The sequence below is a fragment of the Fusarium flagelliforme genome (assembly GCF_020744385.1).
Source record: "Fusarium flagelliforme strain FIESC 12 MPI-CAGE-AA-0113 chromosome Unknown B0J16scaffold_1, whole genome shotgun sequence".
Taxonomy (NCBI): domain Eukaryota; kingdom Fungi; phylum Ascomycota; class Sordariomycetes; order Hypocreales; family Nectriaceae; genus Fusarium; species Fusarium flagelliforme.
The window spans coordinates 2086107-2108532 of NW_025763503.1; the positions used below are offsets into that span (position 1 = coordinate 2086107).

General features: G+C 48.9%; 4 protein-coding genes across 4 annotated transcripts; 3 read left to right on the plus strand and 1 right to left on the minus strand.

Moving 5' to 3' along the window:
- The first annotated feature begins 7109 nt into the window (after window positions 1-7109).
- On the plus strand, window positions 7110-8935 carry B0J16DRAFT_327258 (uncharacterized protein). Its single transcript, XM_046126081.1, has 4 exons — window positions 7110-7659; window positions 7718-7911; window positions 7964-8028; window positions 8087-8935. Exons 1-4 carry the CDS (start codon window positions 7605-7607, stop codon window positions 8694-8696), a joined length of 924 nt encoding a protein of 307 aa, XP_045988662.1. The 5' UTR covers window positions 7110-7604; the 3' UTR covers window positions 8697-8935.
- Window positions 8936-9563: 628 nt separating this feature from the next.
- On the plus strand, window positions 9564-11434 carry B0J16DRAFT_11293 (histidine phosphatase superfamily). The gene is made up of 2 exons (XM_046121477.1): window positions 9564-10588; window positions 10641-11434. Exons 1-2 carry the CDS (start codon window positions 9961-9963, stop codon window positions 11426-11428), a joined length of 1416 nt encoding a protein of 471 aa, XP_045988663.1. The 5' UTR covers window positions 9564-9960; the 3' UTR covers window positions 11429-11434.
- A 133-nt stretch (window positions 11435-11567) lies between these two features.
- Window positions 11568-13950, minus strand: B0J16DRAFT_11310 (major facilitator superfamily domain-containing protein). The gene is made up of 5 exons (XM_046121483.1): window positions 13655-13950; window positions 13432-13532; window positions 12046-13378; window positions 11828-11995; window positions 11568-11778 (listed from the first exon to the last, which is right to left on the minus strand). Exons 1-5 carry the CDS (start codon window positions 13698-13700, stop codon window positions 11708-11710), a joined length of 1719 nt encoding a protein of 572 aa, XP_045988664.1. The 5' UTR covers window positions 13701-13950; the 3' UTR covers window positions 11568-11707.
- A 3560-nt stretch (window positions 13951-17510) lies between these two features.
- Window positions 17511-20966, plus strand: B0J16DRAFT_278063 (uncharacterized protein). The gene is made up of 7 exons (XM_046123826.1): window positions 17511-18089; window positions 18360-18472; window positions 18601-19465; window positions 19516-19571; window positions 19625-19699; window positions 19748-19944; window positions 19997-20966. The coding sequence occupies exons 1-7, from the start codon at window positions 18000-18002 to the stop codon at window positions 20707-20709; spliced, it is 2109 nt and encodes a 702-aa protein (XP_045988665.1). The 5' UTR covers window positions 17511-17999; the 3' UTR covers window positions 20710-20966.
- The last annotated feature ends 1460 nt before the right edge of the window (window positions 20967-22426 follow it).

The window sequence follows — 22426 nt, forward strand, 5'->3', positions numbered from 1 at the left end:
AAATAACTTACAGACACAGGCAGTCAGGCAACCACTATGTCACACGTATGGTACCATTATGAAGTGTTTTGACTTTGCTTCTCTATACCTATGTCAGCTTGATAAACATGAGTAACGTTGGCTGAGTAATCTCGTCTTCTTAATGCATCTGTTGTGTATGTAGCCTACCCTGTACATCGTAACTGGGCGGGATCACCGATATTGCATACTGGTACTGTACGGCTTGCAAGGTTTGCCAAGATTCGTTCAATAGAGCATTCAGTGATGAGCCCACCGCAGATGTTTACTGTTGTATTGGACCGGCGCAATGAATGTATAGGAGCCCAAGCTTTTATGTCATTTAGCGCACTAGCTCGCTCGATCAGACCGTTCAGACGTGGCACTGATGACGGCTCGGCGATGTCTCCGAAACTGTCAGACCAAGATTGCTTTTGTTATGCGATTCATGCATTGTATAAACTGTAAGGGAGAGATATAGTCTGTGCCCGAGTCAAACCGAAGCGTGCTATGATAGTCAAGCCACAATGACAAGGCTTGTGAGCCAACCGGATAAGTGTGAGCCGACACAAGTTTTTAAAAATTCGTATGTAAGCCGGCCGAAGCGACCTCAGAAGACAATCCTCATGTTGAATGATAACTGTGCAGACTAGACTCAAAAGCCACTAACACCCATGGTGAAACCCTGGGGACGACGCTCAGACTTAGAAAGGAAAATAATTACGACACAGATGGTGGCTTGAATACTACATTCGAATGGTCTTACCGCTTTCATGGTTGATCGGCAAGATCTGGTCAATATCGGTTGTTGAACCTGATATCATCGACTCGCCTAATCTCAGTCTTGATCGGCCCTCGCCCTCGGAGAACTAAAGATTCCTGCCTTGAGCGCAGTATTCGGGGGCTCGGCTCTGACTCGTTTTCAATAGAGAATATTGAGATTGAGGATCGTCGCGGCTGTATGAGACCCAGAAATCGCTCGTCGCGCTGACCAATAAGCAACGACGCGAATGCAGCAAAAGCCGTATAGTATCCAGCCCTGACACGCGGTAAGAAGGCAAACTAGACAATATCACAGAGGAGCTTCGCCGTAGTGAGTGGGACGCTAGTTTCCTCGCTTTACGCGCCATCGGTACCAGCAAATGTGTCGTACATGTAAGCTTAGTTCAGTCCAATGGTCAGATCACTAAGCTAGTGGTGATGGCTTAGAGACTCTCTTGTGATGATCTTGAAGGGGATGACATGCGTCAGAACTACAATTGCCATCAGCTGGCCGATGGAATTTTCGACATGATCGACTTAGCGGCACCGTTATATCATGTTTATTAATCATTGTGGGCTGACAGGAGTCTCCGCGGTAGTCAGAGACAATACATTGCGAATGCCGGCACATGTTTGTTCATGTCCACAGTGCTCGCTTGTCGAATATCCGAAGACAAGGATCTTAGCGGCAATGGTTGCGGATAATTGCGCGTCGTAAGATGGACTCCATCCTGAGATTTGGAAGGAAGAACTGGGCCTCGGAAATGCTTTTAGCTACTAGTTGCACAAACATGTCGTCGAATGGGCCATAACGTAAACGAAAAAACCGTGCCCTTTCAGCCCGGTACCTGTATTTATGCAGCTGGCAGTGTTGGTGCATATTCCGGACATATTTATATTGAGTTGTTGATGCTTTGACCAATGCAATCGGATTAGCTGGTCATGGCACCACGGATGCCGCGCACAAGGACTTTGACAAATCCGTGCTGCGGTCAAGGCAAAAGCACGTTGGACGTCAAAGTCCTCTGGCCGGCTGGAAGGCTTCGTTATCACCACCTTTTATGGCTAGTCTGGCCGATGGCTTATTTTGTAAGTTCAACCCCCTCGAGCATGTCGGGAAGTTGCGTAACTATTTGGCACATGTGCAGAGTGCTTCTTCTCTGCTGCGCAGTAAAGACTCGGACCAGGTATACAATACATGCTAGCGAACGGTGTCCAGTTAGTGGGTGCTTGAACACAATTCTTTCACACCATTGACTCCGGGTTGCCGACCCCTTGCTGCTCGTTCCTGGGCTTCGGGAAAGCGTCATATGTTCGATGGGGTGGATGCTTTGATGTATGGTCTCGTAGTCAGGTTTGCGACTCTGCGTTGGGGCGGCCACGGAGAATTGAAGAGTATCCGCGTATCTTAAACGACTCAGCTGAAAGGCTTCCATGTGAAACCAGCAACCGAGTCTTGGCGTCGCGTGGGGCTAGAAACCAAGATCCTTACTAGGGCTGACCAGGATGCACGAAATGAGAACGCTCCTGTAGGTACCCGACGGTTGACCTTGCTAGTCGTCGCAGCTTAGTGGGGAGCAAGCTTTCCACCCCCGGATTCGAGCGGACTTTATTCACTCGAACTGGCTGCCAAGGGCTTGAAGGCCTGCTTCATGATACGTTTTGGAGTTTGGCTATGCTGCGTTGGGGAGTGCACCGAACTATTTGAGCCAATGGCAACGATAGTTTCTTCAGCTGCTCGTCGATCGCCGTGCTCGGATCATAACTTGATACCAACACAACAGATGTCAAAGATCATGAGGCGGGAGATTGTGGGCTGCGTTGCATGGCCGGCGAGGCGTGCGAGCTAGGATTTGTTAGCTGAAACGTCTTGCATGATATTACAGTCTTTCGTGCAATGGGATGATGATCTGCTATCAAGGTAGTCGGATGAATATGGAACGGGCGGGAGAGCGGGAGAGGAGTAAAAGTGGAAAGGTAAAAGCCGCATGCTTCGTTGCTTCTGATACCATTCCATCTTTAAAGTTAGAATGTTCCCAATGACAAGGAATACCCAAGTAGAGGTAATATACAACAGGTTATTACTATTGAAGTTAGTATGAATGGAAAGAAGTTACGAAAGGCACGGAGCCGCAAAATGCGCAGTCACTAATGCCAGCTGCTCCTGGCTTAGTTAGACGGCGTGGCTCCTTCCACCTAGGTTTCTTCCAGTGATTCAAGCTCAAACTGGAAAAGAGGAAGGAAGGGATGAGGAGAATTGTCAGGTATATACCGTAAGCGATAGCATCCACCTTGAATGCAGACTTATGCAACAACAACCAGGAAAGAATGACAATCTATCCATTCCACCCCCCACTCTAGCCAATGTCTCTCAACTCCATAGGTATCAATAATGAAGCTGAAGATCGTCCGACAACTGGATCCTTGGCCTTCATTAGTGTATGCAGTCAAAGTCGCCGCCACGCCTTGCACAAACGGGTGGATAAGACGCAGTATGTAGGAAAAATGTTTGGAGCTAAAGTTCCGGAACAGCCACAAACATAATTCCTGACGTGCTGTATGTACCAAGGAGTCAGTCACAGCTACGACGCCAACGGCTCGTTTACGGTCGAACCTATCCCGACATCTCGGTACGCATGTCAAACGCACCAAATGCCAAATGCTCCCCAGGGCTGCTTCGTGGCGCCGATCCCAACCCTCGCCGTTGAAAGGAAAATAGGGAGAAGGTGACATCGCCAACTTTCAGGCGATAAATCTGCATCCATCCCAATAAAGTTTAACCAGGACTGTCGTTTGACGCCAGCGGGACACCGCCGCCATCAAACAATCATCCGGTCTACCTGCTTGCTCCTGGGCAATACCATGCATTGGCACTGCGGGTACCTGTTTCGAAAGTACGTTCATCCCTACATTGGTTCGTCAGACTGACCATCGAAAACAGATCGTCGGATATTTCCATTTTATTTTCTTTTTCCGAATCTACAGCAGTGAGGCTGAGGACGGGACACCAGTAGCGAAGTCAACAAGAGAGACAACAGTCCTTCAATCCAACTAGTGGCAGTTATGGTGGTCCAATCGCATTATCAATTTTTTTTTAAGGATTCAACTAAATTCGTTGCTCCTGATGGGGCGTGCCCGAGCGCCCACTGAATCGCCCTTTTTCTTGACTTGCATTAAGATTTCGCCCCCCATATCATTTCTGAACGGTGCATCTTTCAAACAATCTATTGGGTTGCATTACTACGGTCCCTGTAGAGCATGGGTACGTCGGCTCCTGGTACCGACGTTGCAAGCTGACAGCGCCGCCTGGCAGACTCACTGGGGGCTGCTGTGTCCTGTAGGGATTACCTATTGCGTGCCGTCGTTCGAGGTTTAGGACGAGACCGTTAGACAAGTGGGCCAAGTAACCGTACCCCACTAGCTAAGAGGTAAGTTGAGAGCACACTCCACCTGCTGTCACACAGACCTGGACCTGGCTTGAATTCGGCATGACAGATCAAGCCCTGGACCAAGCAAAATATCTTTGCTAGCCTGTTTACCTTGTCAATCCCCGTCCTGTTGGAGCAAAGACCTCCCGAGACATTAACGAGGATGTCAATGTCTCATCGGCTCAAGCGTCTCGGGGACCCTTGAATCTCGTGCCGGTCCCCATCTATAACCACCACGAGATCGCCCTCAAAAAATTAATCGATGCCAAATTTTCCCAAATCATCTCGTATATTCACTAGCTACTACCCAGAGCCAGTACGTTGAACTATCGCCTCATCTGTGATCCCACCATCCAAGCCAACTCCCCAGGCATAGTGTTGGTGCCCTTTATAAGTGCTGCCACTTCCCTTTCTCCTCTAGACCTGCCCTTCATATGCTTCTTTCGGCTTTTGTTACACACCAAGGCATCTAGCAAACACGCCAAACATCCATCACATACGTTACTCCAGCCACTACTGTTTCAGCTCGACCTTCTTTACACTTTTTCGTCCTTACGGGTCGTTCTTGAACCTAGCACAAATTTGAAACAGTTCACGGACGGAAACAATACTAGGTATGTTCTTTCCTAATTCGAGAAAGAAGATAAAGTTTCTCTTGGGAAGCGGAAGCTAACTGCTTTGCGGATCATCTTGCAGAACCTGCCATCATGTGCGACTTTACCAAAAACTACTACATTTACATGTCCTGCACCGATCCCGGAACGCATTTCTGCAAGACTTCGATAGATGGAAGTCGCGAGCATGCTTGCCCAAAGGGCCCCCATGAACGCTATATTGTGCTGCCTGAGAGCTGCCCCTTGTGTTGTGGGTGAAGCGGGCAAGATGTTCCTGGAAAATTCGACATGATAAAAGGAGAATGCCCCGTCAACAAGAGCCCGATGATCGTCAAGAATAGGAGAGTCTCGAACTCTACATTGGTATAGGAACGGGCTCAAGCAACGAGCTTAAGGTAAAAGAGGCCGAATTTAGGTAAACGTTGTTGGCCTAGACACTCACGAACGACCACATTATTCGAGGTCGAGGGCAATGAGCTACCCTCAGTCTCCAGAAGGGCTCCACGAGCAAATATACGAGAAAAAGCCGGACCAATAATGGTGGAAGGCGAGGGAATGCAACGTTACTCAGAGACGGAAAATCAAGAGAAACAAAAACAAGAGGGGAAACGTGCGTTTGATGTCAAGACTAGAAGCTGAAACTGCACTGAATTCCAAGGCCCGATTCGGCTAACATATGGACACTTTGTATGGAGTTTACAAGGTGGTAACAATTAATAACTTAGTGCAAGACGGCACATATGGTACGAGCTGAGTTGAGTCAGGTTGATATGGAACGAGGCGAGCTGGGATTAATTGTACGATATTGAAATTAACACATGGCGTGTACGATATAATTAAAAATGATAGAAATTGTCTTGATAAGCCTTGATTCACGCCCTAAACAGAACAGTCCTCGAGGCGAGCAGCGTCGTGATTATGGCGAGAGCGGGTTATGCATCCGAGTAGTGGGAAGAGTCATCACGGCATTAGGGCAGCTGGTACATGACCAACCATGATAATACACGCAGTGGGAAGATGTCGAGTGCTCTGATCATCACAGAAAAGAACAAGGATGAACCTGGTGTTTATGGTGAATGAATGGGTGTACAGTACAGTATTGGGGTTGACTCTAGTGCCCAATGTGATGTCGATTACATGTGCCACCAATTGGTAAGACTGAGGCGTAAACTTGCCTCTGGTGTAGGGCTCTAGAAATGACAAGGCACTAACGACGATCGAGACTTCAGCCCCCACTGATCTTGGATCTTGGCAGAGCAATATCTCTGAGACAAAGAGAAGATACGTATACAAGAGATCAAGAGATAAGCTACCTAATTAGAAACGGGGCTTAGACGGGGATAACGGGCAGGGCCTAGACTGCGGGGGGAAATAAGCGCGCCCTAAACAGGATGCCGTGCGGGATGAACCTTTTGGTAAGGCGGGCTGTGAATGAATGGCCAAGGAGAAGAGAGACAACAGGGCTTGTTCTGCAGCTGAAGAAAAAGAAAAGGAAATAAGCGAGATCTTGTCTTATACTGGATCCCAGTCGACCGGAAAGTACAGTACAGCATCAGCTCATCTACAGTAATACGCGCTTACTGTAGCTTAAACTTGAGGCGAAGACGCCACTGTGGGAATGAATGTTCGGATGCCCGACGACAGGGTACAGGCCGTGCATAACCAGGTCAAGGGAGTTACAAACATGATGAGGGTGAGGATAGTATCAGTGGGCTTCAGGCATCAATGTCACTGAGACGGATTGTTGGTTAGTAGTGCTAGATGAATGTCTATGCGCAATCTAGACTTGGCTATTCTGTATTGAGATATGCTTGCGTGAAGGAGCCGTGCATTGACAGCAGTTCTGCAGAAAGCTGAATTGGGTTATGAGGAGTTCAATTGCGTCTCAATGCAACGGTCCGGAACATGCCGACTCTTGTTTCATCAGTTTCCGAGAATGTTGAAGTGATCATGGAACATTGTGTGGAGACTGAAGAAAAGCTTGACACTACCCGTATCTACCAGTCATATCATGTGGATATGTAGTTCCCGGAGAAGTTTAACGGAGTTTAAGCTATAGCTAGCAGATAAGCGTATTAATCTTCCCATCGATACATTTCTGGGCTTAAGAAAAGACCTTACCAGGTAAGCATGCAGGTACAAGGAGGATTCGAGGCTTACTGCATCCAGCCCATGCTCCAGTATCGGGAAATGTGTAAGAATACGGATAACCTGAGACAGATCCTCTGGAGAGGAAGCTAGTATCTCACGTGAGTGTTACCGTACTACCGGGGCTTAGTTCCAGCCGCGATGTTGTCGTCATCTTCATATCTGTCCGTGTAAGTCAACTCGCCGAGGCATACCCAACAGGGACATGACGAACGAGAGTCCATTACAGCACAATTTCACAATCAGCAGACAAAATTAGTCAGACCTGGTCTCAATGCCTGTATCCAGTTAAAGTTAGCATCCATGTTACAGTACCGCTGTCAGGGCCATGTGGCAGGTTGTTGCTGTTGGTCTACGGGCCGGGCCTCTAGAGGGAAAGCGTAACTCGGCCGAGAATACGGACAGAGTAGTGGAGATTAACCCCGGATTCCTCGTGCATCTGGACCCATCCGAAACCGAGGCTCGCGCAAACCCCCGACGGACCTTTCGGTTAATCATCATCGTTCACTTCCTCCTTACAGCCAATCCATCAACTAACTCGTCATTTCCCCGGACTATTCATATATATCGACACATATAAACAGTATTTCATCGCTTGGACACCCGTCCAGTACATCATTATACCATTATCTTGTGTCGAATTGAGTTGAACGCAATGTCTGTTCCCGAATCCGAGTACCTCAGTTCCGTCTGGAAGGATGGCATCTTCAGTAAGTCCCTAAGATAAACACCATATACAACGAAGCGCTAACAAGTATTGTTATCCAGATGGCCGCGTTGTCTTTGTTACCGGCGGTGCAGGAAGCATTTGCAGCATGCAGACGCGAGCATTAGTTCGTCTCGGTGCGAACGCGTGCATCATTGGTAGAAGTGTCGAGAAGACCGAGAAGGCTGCTAAAGAGATCGCAACTGTGAGAGAAGGAGCCAAAGTGATAGGAATCGGAGGTTGCGATGTTCGCAAGGTATGACGCGTGCATTCTTCCAGCTGATTATGGTGATACTGACGCACTCCAGGTTGAGAGTCTTCAGGCCGCTGCTGAGCAATGTGTGAAAGAGCTGGGAGGTATCGACTTTGCTATGTGAGATTTCATTCCCAGGAACGCTGCTTCACTCAAGTTTACTAACATATGTTCACAGTGCCGGTGCGGCTGGTAATTTTGTCGTCCCGATAGAGAAAATGAGCTCCAATGCCTTCAAGTCAGTGATGGACATTGATGTACTAGGAACCTTTAACACAATCAAGGCTACTATGCCTCATCTACTGCGCAGCTCTAGCCCTCGCATCATCTACGTCTCTGCGACATTCCACTACACAGGCATGCCACTCCAGGCGCACGTCGCTGCGGCCAAAGCGGCCGTCGACTCGCTCATGGCTTCCGTGGCTCTTGAGTACGGACCAAGAGGTGTCCAGAGCAACGTCATCGCCCCCGGAGGCATTGAAGGCACCGAAGGTCTGGCCAGGCTAGGAAGTGACGCGGAGAGTGAGAAGAAGAGATATGCCAAGAGCATCCCGCTGGGTCGTGCAGGAACTGTACGGGATATTGCAGATGCGACTGTATTCTTGTTCAGCGACGCTGGAAGCTATGTCAGCGGACAGGTTTTGGCTGTAGATGGTGCTGCCTGGAGGCGTCAGGGAGCTCTGGGTGTGGGAACCGAGGCTGGTATGGAGTATCCAGATTATCTTCTCAAGGGAGAGTTTTCGCAAAACTTGAGAGATCCTCGAAAGACGGCCAAACCAAAGCTGTAAGGCATGGTTATGTGTGTTTGCAATGGACAAGGTATATGTGATTCACTTATACAACGTTTGGTTATGGTGTTTCGATTCAAGAGTTATCTTATCAGCGGGATAGAGAATCGGAGGTGACGGAGATATGCATTCTGGGTCGATAGATAACATCCAATTGGGGACCCGCTTTGCAAAGGCATCTCCGGAGTAGATGAGCTGATACTAGGTAGTGAAAGAAGGCAATGATAATCTAGTGAGGATATTTCACTCATACTTGTACTCATGAGAAGTGACTCTGAATGTTCAGATTGGAGCTCATATGTATTGATGAGTTCTCCCCACCAACCATGTTCCCTGTCAACCGAAAAAGACTCCGACAACGGGTCAAATCTCATCAACATCGACTTTATGACCGATTCAAACAATGACCGGGGATAACGCGGCACAATCAACCCGTCATCAGAGCCGCGACCCGACCGATATCCAATCATATTAATCTCCGATGGCCGTTGTCACTTCATTTTTCCCCTCGTCAAAAGTACCTGGAAAGTTACAAAGAAGCCAATTGATCAGTCATGGCCTCAATCTGATTACTCAGTTGCTGTGCATTGGCTCTGCTTATGGTGGGCTTGCATTAGTGGCCGCTAGGTAGGGTAACGTCGGTCAAGGAGGGGCAGTCAAGCTGGACTGAAGGAAGCTGGACCTTCACTAGGTAGTATCTGGAAGCTCACCATGGACAGCTTCCACTTTGCTTGGTACGTTAGTTACGGAGAATTTGCGTAAGTCTGTCGTGCAATTGACATGAGATAAGTTGGAACAAGAGGAATACGACCCGCTTGGCAGGATATCCCATGTTGAAAGTCAAGAAAGAAGCTCTGTAGTGGTATCGTGAAGTGGCATGATGATCAACAAACTAGAGAACCTCCTCATGTAAAAAGCGCCTTTTACACGGAGAAACCCATTTCGTACAGCCGTCTACTTTACTGCATTCAAAACCCTGCAGCAAAACATTACGGGATATTCTTTGGACGCCCACCTATCGCCGAACAACCCGAGGCGGGGAGCTGCAGGCCCATCCATTCCCTGCCTATCATGAGATCCCCTCATGAGAAACTAAGGCACCATTAGTTTACAAAGCAGGGCAATGATAAGAAAAGTACCTTAGACATATATATACTTATGGCTTTCCCAATTCCTTCATATTCTTTCCCTCTTTCCTCTCTCTTAGCATTGGCTCATAATTGATCAAGCGTGTGTATTTTCATCCACTTCCAGCACATCCAAAATGCACGTCAAACTACCATCCCTCCTCTTTCTCTCCTCTCTTCCCTCTCTTACCCTTGCCGAAGATGTCCTAGGTCTGTACATCTTCCACCGTCACGGAGACCGTACCGCCAAGGCCTGGAAACCCGTCAACTTCACTGCTCTCGGAGCCGACGAGGTTCACTCCTCCGGATCCTGGTACCGCGACACTTATGTGAGCGATGATGCGCCCCGAAAGATCTCCGGTCTGAGCACCGAATCCGCTGCTCTGTCTCAATTGGATGTTACATCTCCCGTAGACGCTGTTCTCCAGAACTCAGCTCTTGTCTTCCTTCAGGGCCTTTACCCTCCTACTAAGCAGGTTGAGACTCTCGCCAATGGTTCCAAAATTGAGGCTCCTCTGAGCGGATATCAGTATATCCCCATTGCTTCGGTTGAAACAGCTGCTAGTGATAAGCAGTCGGAGAGCAACGCTTGGCTGCAGGGCAACAGTGGCTGCACCAACGCTGAGGCTAGCTCAAACGCCTACCTTTCGTCTTCCGCGTATGCTCAGACCTACAAGGAGACTGAAGACTTCTACCAGAGCCTTCTTCCCGTTATTGAGAAGACCTATGGAAAGGATGAGGCCAGCTTCAAGAACGCCTACACAAGTATGTGAAATTCACCTTCAAGTACTTATTTGCACCTTGCTAACCCGGCCAGTCTTCGATCTCATCAATGTCGCCCGTATTCACAACTCCAGCATCCCCTCTGACGACCTTCTCACGGAATCCACTCTGGACAAGCTCTTCAACCTCGCCTCCATCCAGCAGTGGAACCTTGCCTACAACAGCAGCGAGCCAGTTCGCGCCATTGCCGGCTCCGTTCTCGCTGGCCAAATCATCGAGGCTCTCGAACCCCTCGCCGAGGGAAAGAAGGCTCCCAAGGTTAACATCCAGTTCGGTGCCTACGCCGCTTTCATGGCTTTCTTCGGTCTGGCTGGTCTTGACAAGACCAGCTCTGATTTCAAGGGTATTGTCGACTACGCTTCCTCCATGGCCTTTGAGCTTGTTACAAACGCCACCAACCCTACCGTTGACGATGTCAGTGTCCGTTTCTACTTCGCCAACGGCACTGCTGCTGAGAACACCCCCAAGATGTTCCCTCTCTTCGGAGAAGACGCGACCACCATCTCCTGGAAGGACTTCAAGAGCGGCATGTCTGAATTTGCTATTGAGGATACTGAGCACTGGTGCAAGCTCTGCGGAAACACCGATGGTACCTGCGCTAGCAGCTCTGGCGAGGATGATTCTGCTTCTTCCAGCTCGAACTCTGGGGACTCAAGCGACGGTATTTCCAAGCCTGTTGCCGGTGTGATCGGAGCTCTTGTTACTCTGGTTGTCATCCTGGGTGTCCAAGCGGCCGTTATTTTGCTTGGTGGCCTACGTCTCGTCAAGAAGTCAACTCTTGCTTCTACCGGTGCCCCGGAACCTGATATGGCAAAGGCTTGAGCGAGAGGTAGTTAAGTGGTACAGAAGACGGTGGACGACGAAAAGTATATGTCCAATACGACGTTATGATTTATACAGATACCAAAATAGTGATTACGCAAAAAAGAGAATCGATCAATTATGTCCTGAAAGAGTTGCCCTCTTGACCTTGGCCAGGAGTGAGACAACAGAAATTGACTATAACAGTCCGCCATAGTATTTAAGCATTAAATATTACCCAAAAAGAAAGTTCTAATAAACGCTTATGATTGCGTGTATGCTCTTTTTGTTCTAGGAACTTTACCGAAGACCAGTCATTTCAAGCAAATCGTGACGGTAGTAATAGGCTCGCACTCGCTTGCCATATATATCTGGTGATGGTTAGCGAATGGGAACGTGCTATGGCAAATAGTCACTTACACATGGGAATGCTTAGAAGGCAAACTCCCACCTGGATCGAGGCAATTGCTATCATTGTCCGTTCGATACCGCCATTGTTGATCCAATTGTAGGCAAAAAATGTCAGTATAAAACTGAAGAAGTTCTTGAAGATGATCATAATCGTGAAGGCTTCAATAGTCAAGTCGCCTATTCAAAAGTTAGCCGAGAAATGCGTCGTAATTGTGAGATTGACATACGGTACGCGTCAACAATATACAAGGAACTGGCTACAGCACCAATGACCATGCCTGCGACTTCAAAGCCGAAAAAGACTAGAGGCACTTGATACGGGTATCTCTTCTCTATCACACCGGGTGCGGTCAAAGCGAAGCCATACAAACCAATGCCTCCAATAATCATCATTGGTATAACAAGAAGAATGCGAAATTCGGGCTCATATATGCCTTTGTTCAGCTTGGTCATGTATTTGACGCTTGTGTCGGCAAGAAGGCCTGCCAGCATGAAGCCCAGGACGGCGCCGATGAACGGACCTGTGTAGGTGTAGCCAGCAGCTACTTCACCCCAGTAGTAAGGAGGGCCGATGAAGATAGCAGCTATAATGACACCAATAAACACTGTCCAACCAATCATGGTGCCCTGGATGAGGCAGCCCCAGATGAAAGCTGGGTGTGCCAGGAGAGGGAATGGACGTAGCAGAAGAACCCAGTATCGTTCATCTGTTTTTCGACCATCGAACAGCGATATTGATTGGAGAAACGTTTTCTGCGGAGTGCTGGAATTGCCAATAGGCTGGAGAGCGTTCGACTTGGGGAAAAACGTAAAGCCTGGCGCGTGGTGGTCAAGTTCTTGGGTCGTCGCTACGTCAGACTCTCGTTGTGGTGACGGAGTCTGATGTCTGTCCTTTGTCGTCAATTCTATTCCAAGTTCGCCTGTAGTATCAGTGTTTAGGCTTGCTTCCCGTCGATATGCGGTTTCGGGACACAAAAAGAAGACTGCCGGCAGAGTAGCAGCAAGGAAGATGGCCACAAAGTAGAAAGTCCATTTCCATCCCATTGCCGCAGTGATCTTACCCACTAGAATTGGGGTAAAGAATGCACCGCCAAAGACAGCCAAATTGGTGAAAGCCATGCGAACTCCTCGCTGGTGGACAAAATAGAGGTCGCCAACGGCCGCATTGAGTAAACTCTCATATGGCGCACATCCGATGCCTTGTACGATCCTGGCACCAATGAAACTACCATAATCTGTCCCGACCGCCCCAGCCCATGCGCTCGAGGCGATAAGAATAATTATACCGATGAGAAACAGATGTCGTTTCCCCCAAATGCGGCCGGACGGAACGAAGAAAATTGCGCCTGCACCACACCCCAGCAAAAAATATCCCGTCAGAAGCGCAACTTTGGTGAAGTCCTTGCCAAAAAGAAGAGAGATCGTGATGGTATTGGCGGCGAGGATGGGGCCGAGTGCAGTAGCGAGGATGCCGGCAAAGCAAAGGAGAAAGGTAACCAAGTCGCGTCGCAAGAGCGACCAGTTCAAGGGGTCGTTTGGGTCATCGGAAGGCTGAGGGATCTGGGGCTAGTGTCAGCTTGAGCACAGCAGGAGAAGCAGCCGTAGAGACGTACGAGGATGATGGTCTCTTCTCCTACTCTAACGCGCTTGAGATTGCCATGCTGTTCATCGGCGGTCTGGGGTCGAGACGGGTCGTCAAAGTATCGTGTCGTGCCTAAGGGGTAGATGGCGAGTCAACTCATCATGTCCAGATATGTGTCCGGATTTGTCAACACCCCATCGGTGATGGAAGGTCATATGCCCAATGTCGACAGCAATATGACGCCAAATACGTACCAGGAACATGTTCGATGTCCTTGGCCTCGAGAATGCCCAAGGGCATCTTGAACAAGAGCGAAAGGCCGATCTGGGATGGAGCCTGTGGGATACAGTACTACAGTAATGTGGAGCGACGAATGTCACGTCATGAACAATCGTCCACGACTCGATGCAGAGTAGGACTTGAAGGACCAGTGAAAGAAGGACCCTTAAGCCTGGGCAAGATTCGACAAGTTTAGGCTGGCTGGGGCGGCTTCTTCCAGGAACAGTATCGTCGAGTCGTCAACTTTTTAGTTGGAGATTATCAACGTAAGGAACCAAATGTGGATGAACTCGTGCAGATATGGGGGTGGAGAAGTCCGAGGGTTCCGCATGTTTCTCCAATTGCCGCGATTGAATTACCGGGGTACAGGCTGTAAGCCAGTGGGATATCCCCTGCGAGAGGAGACATTCAGGCTATGCTGGCAAGCTGGCCATTCCCACCGGCATCCCTCTGACAAAATGGACCCAACAACTGCCGATCCGAGGGTAACTTTTTCTTGTTTCTCGGATTCTCATCGCATTGCTCGGGCTTATGTCCCCTCATTTGCTCTCCTCCATGTCAACCCTCCAGCGAACAAGCAATAATATTTGCCCAATAGGTCATCACAAACACAGTGCCATCATACTGTGAATGTGGGGGAATGACAGACGATCAGGCTGATCTCTCAATGCTGCACGTCAAAATCAGCCCAGTATAGAACCTTGTATTGTGCCTGTCTGGGATCTACAGGTTTGATCCAATGTAATGGTTGAGCCGATTGACTTGGCACGCTTGGGAACAGACCTGCTCGAGTCAAGGTGCTGTCAAAGCATTGGATGTTCTCAACCAATGTACGGGGTTTGTTACGGAATATGAAAAGCAATAGCCGGGCAGATACAAAGATTGCTATGCCCCTTCAATTGCCCTTTCCTGATAGGTAGGTGCTAACTCACAAGCTTGAGTCGGGCCTTGCTGTCCCGCGAGACAACGGGTGGCTCAAGCTCCCAAGCTCACCTGCACCTTGGATGGTTGGATGTTTGCTCATGGGTACCTTCCTGGAGCTCCTGTGGGTCTGAAGAGGGAAGCACTTTATTAGTACATGGTAAGTTCAAGCAGGTACAGACTGGGATGCCTGCGCAAACGGTTGTACCTTCCTTGCCTCAAGTACCTACAGTACGTTGGCTTTTCCCGAAAGGAATGAACAAGTGACCTGCCTTCTCAAGTTCAAAATAGAGATGATTTTCAAACTTCCCACAAACCTAAACAATGACGTATAGGTGGTTGACAGTTCATCATCACTGCAGTACGTCCCTTCACGCCCTACGTTCGTTCACCAACTTCCCCCGTGCCGAGGCATGGAAGCTATGAGCTACCTATGCTGTGTCTTTGACATGCATGGCAGGGGGGGCATTGCCCTTGTCTCGGGCAGCCCACAGGCGGCCCCGAGGATCATCCCTTGTTGGATCCTGAGATCCGTCGCTTATTCGGAGAAATCTTCAGCCATGTCTCGATCGCTCCGGCATGATTCCAGCTTCATGGTACTCTACTCGCCAGCTGCCAGACCAAGCATGCAATTACAAACCTCCACGCACGCCGGCCGGTTGTCTCACCATCTCCGTGCTTGCATCGCATATCCTCCCGTAGAGAACGAATATACTAGATTTACTCCAAGAAAATGGATTTTCGTTCCATACCAAGTTAAATCAACAAACAGACCGACATGGCCTCTTTTGGCGCTATGTGCGCTGTTCAATATGACATATCATCGACATACTCAGCGTCCAACCTCGGCTGTGGATGCCTTCATTGTCTTCCCAATTAGCTATCCGTATTCACCTACGATTTGCAGGAAGCTTTTGAGCTATGGGTGATCGGGGTCCAGCTCTATGTACAATGCATCTCATCACCTGTGCGCAAGACGACCTGTTTCTATCAGAATGGACCTGATTCAACAGCGAGGGCCTTGATCCTTGAGATTCAAGAACTCTTTGCTTCACAACATTCAATGGTCAACAGCCTAAGGCTATCTGTCATAGGCTCACCAGGAGTTCGCCGAGACAGCCTGCAAATTAACTGTTCATACTTTTTGTAGGATCGATGATCCACCAAAGCTAGCGATGCTTGCTGGTCAATGATACCTTGCTCAGCTGAGGAGAGCTTGACGCTTCATGACCAGCCCTCGTTGCAACATCATGGTTGGCTTGGGGGCTTCCCCGAGCCCCAATCCCCTGCATATTGCAATTCTCGTTTGGTTCAACCAAATCCTCCAATTGTTTTCTTCTGCTATTTTCAGCAGATAAAAACTGTCGATCATCACCAACTCGGGCATTGCAGGAACTCAGCCTTATCGCAGCGGAACAAGCACTTAGAAAAGAGTATGCTCCGAATGTCTTCAACCTCCGAGACTGAAAATAGGGCAGAAGGGCAGGAGGGCATGTGGAAGCTACAACATCAATCTCCACAGACAGCTATAAGCCACAAAACTTTTCCAACACAACCGCTTACACATAATACCAGAGTTTGAGAAAGTCCATTGATAGGAGATGCCATTTGCGCATGGCTTTGGCAAATTGGCATATGAATTTGACAGTTTCTAGAGAATACGCCGCATCGTAATGCACACAAGGTTCAGCCGTTAAACATTACCGGTCCCTGGCGGCCGCATCGCCATTCGTCACATGAATTGCCTGCAGCGTGAGGGTGTTGAGTGCCAGATCGGTGTTGTAACAGCCTCATAGGCAGGGAATAAATTAAGGTATGCATTCACCGGCTCAAGGCGACACAAAATGACGCCGCAATGGACCCTGTATCCCAGCGTCACGACCAGGGTCAGCCACAGGTACGGAAATGGCTGCAGGAAACGACAAACTCATTTGTTGGCTGTTTTACTTGCTTTCTTTTCTACCATCTGGCGCGCTAAACCATGTGGGAATAGAGACAGTCGATCGCAGGCCATGTCGTCCAGTCACAATCAGCGGCGCAATTGCTAAAGGGATGAACGAAAAGGCCAAGCATGACTCTCCTTCTTACTCCCCACAAGCTATCTCCCAGCAGGATGGTCGCCAGCTCCAGGCGGTCGGTGCAGATTATTGACGATCATGTACCGAGCATCCGACCAAGGCGGCGGCGGCATGGCGCCAAACGGAAGTAACTGTCAAGTTAGACTGTGCGCCTTAGAAGATGTGAGCTTCTAGAGTTATTCGCCGCAGACTTGATCGATTTAGGTGCTTGGTGGGTGCGCGCGTATCGATCGGGTGTGGGTGGGCTCTGGATCTGGAAAACTGTCATGAGGGAACCACCGCCGGAGAGAGAAGCTCGATCCCCCGGCCCGTTATGAGATCCGACAATGACGTCCAGCGGCATGCATGCAAACACAGGGTCGTCGGTGACGATACCGCATCGTGCCCTTATGGTGTGTAGCCAAATTCAAAGGCACGGTGTGGTGTAATTAGCGGTGCGGAATGGTCTCAGAAAGGGTACGGTACGGTACTGTACGTCCACCAGCTGTGTAGTGCTAAACTCCTCATGATCATAGCGAGACACGACCGGACGTTGGATTATTTTGATACCCTCCTTTTCCCTTGCTTCACACCATCCAATGGCTGCTGAAACGGGGCACGTTTTTGTCTGCACTGACGGATTTGCAACCGCTTCTAGCATGGGAACCTGAGCTTCGACTTTGAGTGAAGTCTTGCTTGTATTTGTTCCCCTCGTCTCTTGTCGGAGTCGGGCTTGGCTCCGGTCGACTTCTGTTCACATCCTGCCAGTCCCATTTTGCGAATCTTTTCCGCGCCCTTGCTCCTCCCGTGCGCTCTGGAAAAAAAACTCTCCCCTAAAAGATGTCTTCTCGAATTCCAACTATAAGGCGGCCTCTCTAGCCTCCCGTTGTTGTTAAATCCCTATGTTCCCATGCACACTTGATTGATACCATCAGACCTTGACTCCCACCCAGAAACATCTGCATCCCAACCACGCAACCTCTTTTCATCTCAGAAAACTGTCATCGCGTACCCATTTAAACCCCAGTCTTCTTGTAGGCATCCGCCTCGACTCCCCCGTGTGTGCGTGCGTGCATTCTTATATTGTCCTGCCCCTCATTAATTTATTTCCACCCACGCCCAGTAGCTTCTCAGAAGCGTCGCAACATAGTTCATTCCCCTACCAGGACTATCGAGAGCTCAACGCTCTGCCAACTTTTGCCTTGAGGCATTGTGCTAAATGGAGCCCAACAATTACACCCGGAAGTTCAACTCAACCTGATCAGCTTTTTAGAGCTGCGATTCCTCCATTTCGCTTTTATCACACACACATGTGAGCATTGGTCAGAGTCAGACTCCAAGTATGGACCTAGCACCATCCTCGTCCAGCAACGTCTCACCCGGACCTGGACCGCAAACTAATCGCAAGGAACGCGGCGCCATTGCTGCTCAGGTATGAAACTTCCTTTTATCTTCGTCTTTCCCTGGTGTTCTCTATTCAAACCCTTTCTTGAACTCGTTCACTGGTCCCATAACTTTACGTACTGTTTGGATGCAGTCTTACTAGACTTAAATGCCAACTCTCATGCAAACCTGTCGTATAATCTGGCAATTATCTTCAACTGAGCCCTTTATCCTTTCTCAACATACCCATTTCTTTTCTTCCCCAGGCCGAACAAATCGAGCATCGTATTTTGGGCCGAATTGACTAACAAATGCTCAGGCTTGCGAAACATGCCGTAACCGAAAGCAAAGATGTGATGAACAAAGGCCCAAGTGCGGTACATGTCAGCGATTTAAACTCGAATGCCGATACAGAGAACCTCAACCTACAAAGTATGTTCAAACAAGAGCCCGAGGAACTGGCAAGGATGCCGTGCCTGTCTTTCGTATGGCGATACCGTCGTCGTTGTTGCCTTGGCTGCTGCCCAACTCGACCGCAAAATGCTAAACTTCGCCCTTAGGAAGGATAAAACGTTAGTTGAGATTCTAGACCGACTCAAGAGTGTTGAAAACAAGATCGATCACCTAGGATTGCGGGAAAACACCACCCCTCCCGTTTTCAACACTTCTCAACACTCTGCCGTGTATAATACGAACACACCGCTACTGGTCGATCCTGAATCGCAAGACTCCTTATCAGGGACATCTCTTCCTCCGACGAGTCCGACACCCAGTCGCGATACAGGTGGCTATCGATACGACTCTTCGGTATCCAAGGTGTCAGAATGGCCTGTCATGCGCCAGATGTTCGAAAGCCTCGGCCAGAAGCCCCCATCTCCAATGGGCGAGATACCTGCACTTCCACAGGGACTGCGCGACTCTGCTGTGACCTTGCCGCTAGACGGGATGCCGCCAGTAGGAATGCCTAGTAACAGCACACTCCAGCTCCCACTACACTTTTCAGGATCTGCATCATCTCTTAACCTCAGCCCTCCTAGTGTGGATTGGGAGACGGTGCAAAGATTAAGCAAAGGTTATTTTGATGTCATTAATGCTTTCTATCCCATCCTGGATAGGCAATGGTTCAATTCAAATACCCTAAGCTCAATACTTAACAATGGATTTCACGAAGGCGTCATCTCATCCCTTGTACTCCTCGTCCTTGCCCTTGGGGAAGTGGCGCTTACTACATCTGAAGTACCCATCTCGGCGTACAAACAGCGACCGTCTGGAATTAAGGGGGGCACCATCGACAGACCACCGGGCCTTGCTTATTTCAACGAAGCACGGAAAAGGATGGGTTTCGCTCTAAGTGAGGTTAGTCTGGAAAACGTCCAGATGCTCGCTCTTGGTGCCATGTACTACTCAAGCTGTGGGCAAGCTCTTGTTAGTATTCCGTGGAATCTCCTAAACCGTCACACTAACCATCGCTTTAGGAATGCTGGAGGATGTCTGTTTCTGCCTCCTCAGCCTGCCAGGCCTTGATTGTAAAGTAAGTCGATTTTCCTTTAACTCAAGTTCAAACTATCTAACCCCGATTTGAAGCAAGCCCAGCGAACTGCATGGTCCCCGATCAGATCTAATAAAACGAACCTTCTGGCACTGTTCGATAATGGAGACGTAGGTACAAATGTTCCGCTTCCAGCATGCTTACTGACAAGATAACAGCTGCTTTCATATGGAGTTCGGTTTACCTTTGACTGGGCTAGACAAGTTTGAGGAGGCTATCGGTCTTCCTGACTTCAGTGGACCGATTACTGACGAGGACTATATGAGTAACCAAGCGACGCACTTTCAGGAGCATTTTGCTTCCCAGATCGTTCTTCGAAGGTTATCTGCTAATTTCCATTCTGTTCTAAACAAGAGTAGGCTTAATGCTTCTCGCTCCCAGCCAAGGATTTAGCTAACTTATCTCAGCGTTTGGCTTGGACGCATCTGTGTCCTTTCCAGGGTTTGGTCCATTTAATGGCACCTCCAGCCCGGGCGTTGCAACCGTTATGAAGCAGCTCGACTCACAGCTTGAACAGTGGCGAGGCATGTTGCCCAGTCATTTGCGATGGCACGAAAATCAAGAAGTAGCCTTTACAGACCCTTCACAAGATGCCTTCGGCGACGTTTATGCTGGACAGTCCCTGCAGAGCAGTTACATGTTCACGTCAGATCTTGATACGCAACCGGCGACATACCCATTCGCAGCTGATATACAAGTCGCACTCCTTCGAACACGATACAGCTACAACAAATACCTCATATATCGCCCGTTTATTTTTAAGGTCCTGCACCACCCTGATAGTCTGACGCGGGAAGATGCTGAAGGCGCGGCCGAATGTCTCAAAGCGTCACTCAAGTGGCCCATCGCGCTATCGCCTCCATGCACCAACAAGCGACTTGTACCCATGTCGTTTTTCTGGTCTCAAAACCTCTTTGGTGTTCTAATGTTATTGCATATTTCACAGCAGCACCCAATCCTGCTTCGTATTCGATCGTCGCTCTGCGGGCAGCGCTTCGACGTTGAGGCCTCACAGACTGTTACGGCATACCTAGATTGGCTACGCGACATAAAAAAGATAGATTCGACGGCGAATTGGTGCTGGAATATTGCTCGTTTGATCTATCGACTGGACGATTGAATGACAAACATGCATGGCACGGGACTTGTTTGAGGGCACGGCTGTATGTTAGACTTGGATGATATGGTTACCAAGCGAAGCATCGATTGCTTCTTTTGGCCGGGAAAATGAGCGATATGCTCCTTAATTTCGAATACCGCTCTAAAAGTCAAGCTAGACACTATAGAGACGATCAGGCGATAGTGTGTTGATCACACTGAAGTAGGGCAAGCAAGTAGAAAGGAACTAGTATTTAATATACAAGCCACGGCCAAGCGCCTCTTTTTGTTTGAATTTCCTGACCTCGATGCGAGTTCTTTCGGTTGCCATGTGGACTTGTTGGATTGATATTGTGTTAATTATCACTGAATGAGCCAGATTTCCGGGGTCAGTCAAAATAACCAAGCTTTTCGGTATCATTATCTCGATACTTGCGACCATACATCCATCCAAAACACTTTTATCCAAACCCTCAGATCCGGAAGAGAGGGCTGTCACGACTTTACCTGTAACCCCCTGCTATAGCGCGAAAGTAGCGGTACTCATGAGTATTTGCAGACACCGCCTCGGCCACTGGCAGGTTGCGGTGACAGAAAGAAACAACGCATGAACAAGGGCATACACGATTATGACGTAGTTTTCTAGCCATTAGGTTACTTCAATAGCGGCTCCGGCAAGGAACTAAGGAACCTTTCAAGGCAGTTAGCTCTCTTATAGATTGGCGACTGTACCGGATCCGTAGAAGCGTTGATGTTGTAGATGAAAATCAATTGTCATTATATCGTAACCAAAAGTCATTACAAACCCCGAAAGGAATGGTGCTAGCACTGCGCTTGGCCTAGAAAGAAGTCACATGAGCACGGTTAAAAAGTCAATGACCAATACATCATTGGATAGAAACAACCCTCTGATAAGGCTATTGGGAAGACACGATTCAGGCAGACTGTGACACCGTAAAAGACCATTTCAGCCGCCTACGCATCGCCAAGCCTAATTCTGCATCCTTTTTCAGCTCAGACCGCATGCACTAGCCTTCCCGTTCGAGACCCGCGTCGACTCGGCATTCGTCAGATATTCGGCATTTCAATCCACGTGGGAAACCAGTACAAAAGAAAATTACAGTCGCCCAACTTTTCTTGTGAAGCCATCCTCAATCAAGCCACGATCGGTACAGTAAGAAAAAACCTTCTTTTTTTTATGTTCAATCCCACAAGAGCGGGAACACGGCTCGGGCCGCGCGGGGGCCCGCAACGGTTTATTGGCTTTGGCTTTGGCTTTGGCTTTGGGCGCGCTTTTCCTTCTGGGGATCTGTGCTAGCTACAGTTGGTGGTAGATAGACTTTTGGTTGAACGAGCAAAACGGAGAGCGCTTGAAATGTTGAATGTGTACCAAATTATGTAGATCACGTTTCTTTGTCTGTAATAGGTGTGGAGAAACGCGGTAACACAGACCGAACATCCAACAGATAGACGACTGCTTCATGATGCACAGGAGACGCTGCTTACTTCAGTGTGTTGAATGCAAGAGTTAAAGAGGCACAATTTTTTTTTTTTTTTGTGTTTCCCAAAGTCCTCTTCACGCATCAAATGAAACCCATCACCGTAAATCAAGGTGGGATCCGTCTCCCAATCATTCCTCTCGATCTTATGCGGCCAGGGAGGCCAATAGCCGCCTAAACGCGCGGAAGCAACATTTCGGCAATCGTTGTCTCCAGCCAGGCGCTCGGGTAGATCGTCCG